The sequence below is a fragment of the Panulirus ornatus genome, chromosome 13, assembly GCF_036320965.1.
Source record: "Panulirus ornatus isolate Po-2019 chromosome 13, ASM3632096v1, whole genome shotgun sequence".
Classification (NCBI taxonomy): Eukaryota; Metazoa; Arthropoda; class Malacostraca; order Decapoda; family Palinuridae; genus Panulirus; species Panulirus ornatus.
In genome coordinates this window covers 45,473,905-45,476,280 of record NC_092236.1, presented here as the reverse complement: position 1 = coordinate 45,476,280, position 2,376 = coordinate 45,473,905, and the positions used below count along the sequence as shown (strand labels likewise).

The window sequence follows — 2,376 nt, the reverse complement described above, 5'->3', positions numbered from 1 at the left end:
GAACCTTGCGTCGAACCGGTCAACCCGGAGGATTTTCTCGCTATATAAACCAGCGCCGCCTCTTCCAGCGTCAGTTCGGTGTTGTGGCTTGTGCAAGGAAGAACTCTTGAGGTAAACTCCTACGTTATATTTCGCTCATAGAGCAATCTATGTCCAAAGTATTGATGGTAGGTGTCAATTGTAAAGTAACACATCCCTTAATGCTAAATTACCACGGGATGCATACATATAGGTCATTACATGATATAATTCCGGGACCTGCAGTATTGTGGTCCTTCTTTGGGTAGGTACAGCGTTGAAGCGTACTGTCATCGTTGACATTCACCCGACAGCTTTGCATGAATCCCATGTCAGTGCCTTAGGCAAAGAGGGCATAATGCAGTAGGGATTTACTTTTTGTCTAGATAGAAGTAAACTGGAGGATAAGCTATCTTAATACATCATCTTCCCTCGAACAGCTAAGCTGTGAAATATTCTTCCTTGCTGTGCCTTTTCCTCCTTACATAACCTTTCTTCCTTTAAGAGTTAGGTCTTCGAACACACGCGGAGCCCTGATTAATTTCCACTTTTTCTCTCACTTTTTCCTTTCACCCTTGCTTGGGGCACGATACTTTCCGTGTCATGTGAAAAAATATACTAGTAATCTTGAGCAGCCTCTGTGTATCGTTATTCACTATGGACCACCTTGTTTTCCAGCACTAGAAGCTAGAGATCTTGATCATCAAGATATCATCCAATCATTACTCTGCTATCTTAGATACCCAAAAGAACAGAAAATTAGATTAAAGACTATATGAACACACATGATATACTTAACATATTGTTATCTCAGGCAGGTGATGCATCCTCACCTCTTCGTCATAATATCAGTGAAGGTAACTTAAGTTTTGAAATTATATATTTTCTTAAAGTGATTTCTGATCACACTGTTGCCAGATGACGTCTGCCTGTGTTCGTGTGGTGGTGGTGGTGTTGGCTGTGTTGGCAGCGGTGGTGGCTGAGCCCAGCTACCCTCGCCCGACCCCCTGCTACCCGAAGACCCAGTACGTCACCAAGTACAAGACAGAGATCCAGCAGGTCAGTACTCGTGGGAGATACAAGGGATGAGGTGCTGGGATGGGTTCATGGAATGGTCTGCCAAGGCAGGTCCACCTGATAGGTGCTGGAAATTCATGAGTTAGGAACCAAATGTGATGGTGGGATAGATCTGTATTATCACTGCTGGACAATATATTATCTGGTTGTGTTAAGGAAAGTCTTGTCCATACTTATGACAAAGACTCGGTAGCGATCTACTTAAACGATGAAAAAAACTACTTATTACAGTCTGGCTTATTTCTACTCAATTTTTCAGGTCCCTGTGTACTCGACTGTTTACAAGACCCAGGTTATCCCCACCACTTTATACCAAACACATTACCAAACCCAGTACCAGACGGTGTACAAGACCGAATATGTTCCCCAGTATGTCACCCAGACCGTCTATAAAACTCAGGTTCAGTATGTGACTCAGGTCCAGACTCAGTACCTGACCAAGTACCAGACTCAGTACGTCACCACTACCCAACTTGTCCCAACTTATGTCACCGATATCAAATACCAAACCCATTACGTGACCCAAACCCAGTACCAGACTGTGTACAAAACAGAGTACAGGCCCCAGTACGTAACCACAACTCAAATCCAGTACCACACCCAGTACAAGACCCAAGTGGTGCCCCAGTACCACACCGTCACCCACACCCAGCAGAGCTACAAGACCGTCTGCCCCAAGCCTGCTTACGGCTACGGTTATTGAAGCAGCACGTTAAGTGAAGCTCCTGGAGTCGTCTACATACAGCCTTGTATTATATCTCGGTGCCAATACATATATAATAAACATGAATCATCTTGCAAGAACTCACTTCTTACCAAAACCTAATATTCTTTATTTCTTTATTCTCATTGTTTTTATATTACTTACTTAATGCCAGCATTGCATTCAAATGACTCAAACTCAATTATATTTACATCTATTATACTTAACCGCCGTCTTCCGCGTTAGCGAGGTAGCGCAAGGAAACAGACAAGGAATGGCCCAACTCACACACATACACATGGATATACATTAACGACCATACACGCACATATACATACATATACATACACAGACATATACATATATACACATGTACATTTTCAAATATGCTGCCTTCATCCATTCTCGTCGCCACCCCGCCACACACGAAATAGCATCCCACCCCCCTCCAGCGAGGTAGCGCGAGAAACAGACAAAAAAAGAGGCCACATTCGTTCACACTCAGTCTCTAGCTGTCATGTGTAATGCACCGAAACCACAGCTCCCTTTCCATATCCAGGCCCCACAGACCTTTCCAT

General features: G+C 43.8%; 1 protein-coding gene across 1 annotated transcript; it reads left to right on the top strand.

Moving 5' to 3' along the window:
* Nucleotides 1-1,891, top strand: LOC139752613 (uncharacterized). The gene is made up of 3 exons (XM_071668368.1): nt 1-111; nt 937-1,077; nt 1,355-1,891. Exons 2-3 carry the CDS (start codon nt 937-939, stop codon nt 1,796-1,798), a joined length of 585 nt encoding a protein of 194 aa, XP_071524469.1. The 5' UTR covers nt 1-111; the 3' UTR covers nt 1,799-1,891.
* The last annotated feature ends 485 nt before the right edge of the window (nt 1,892-2,376 follow it).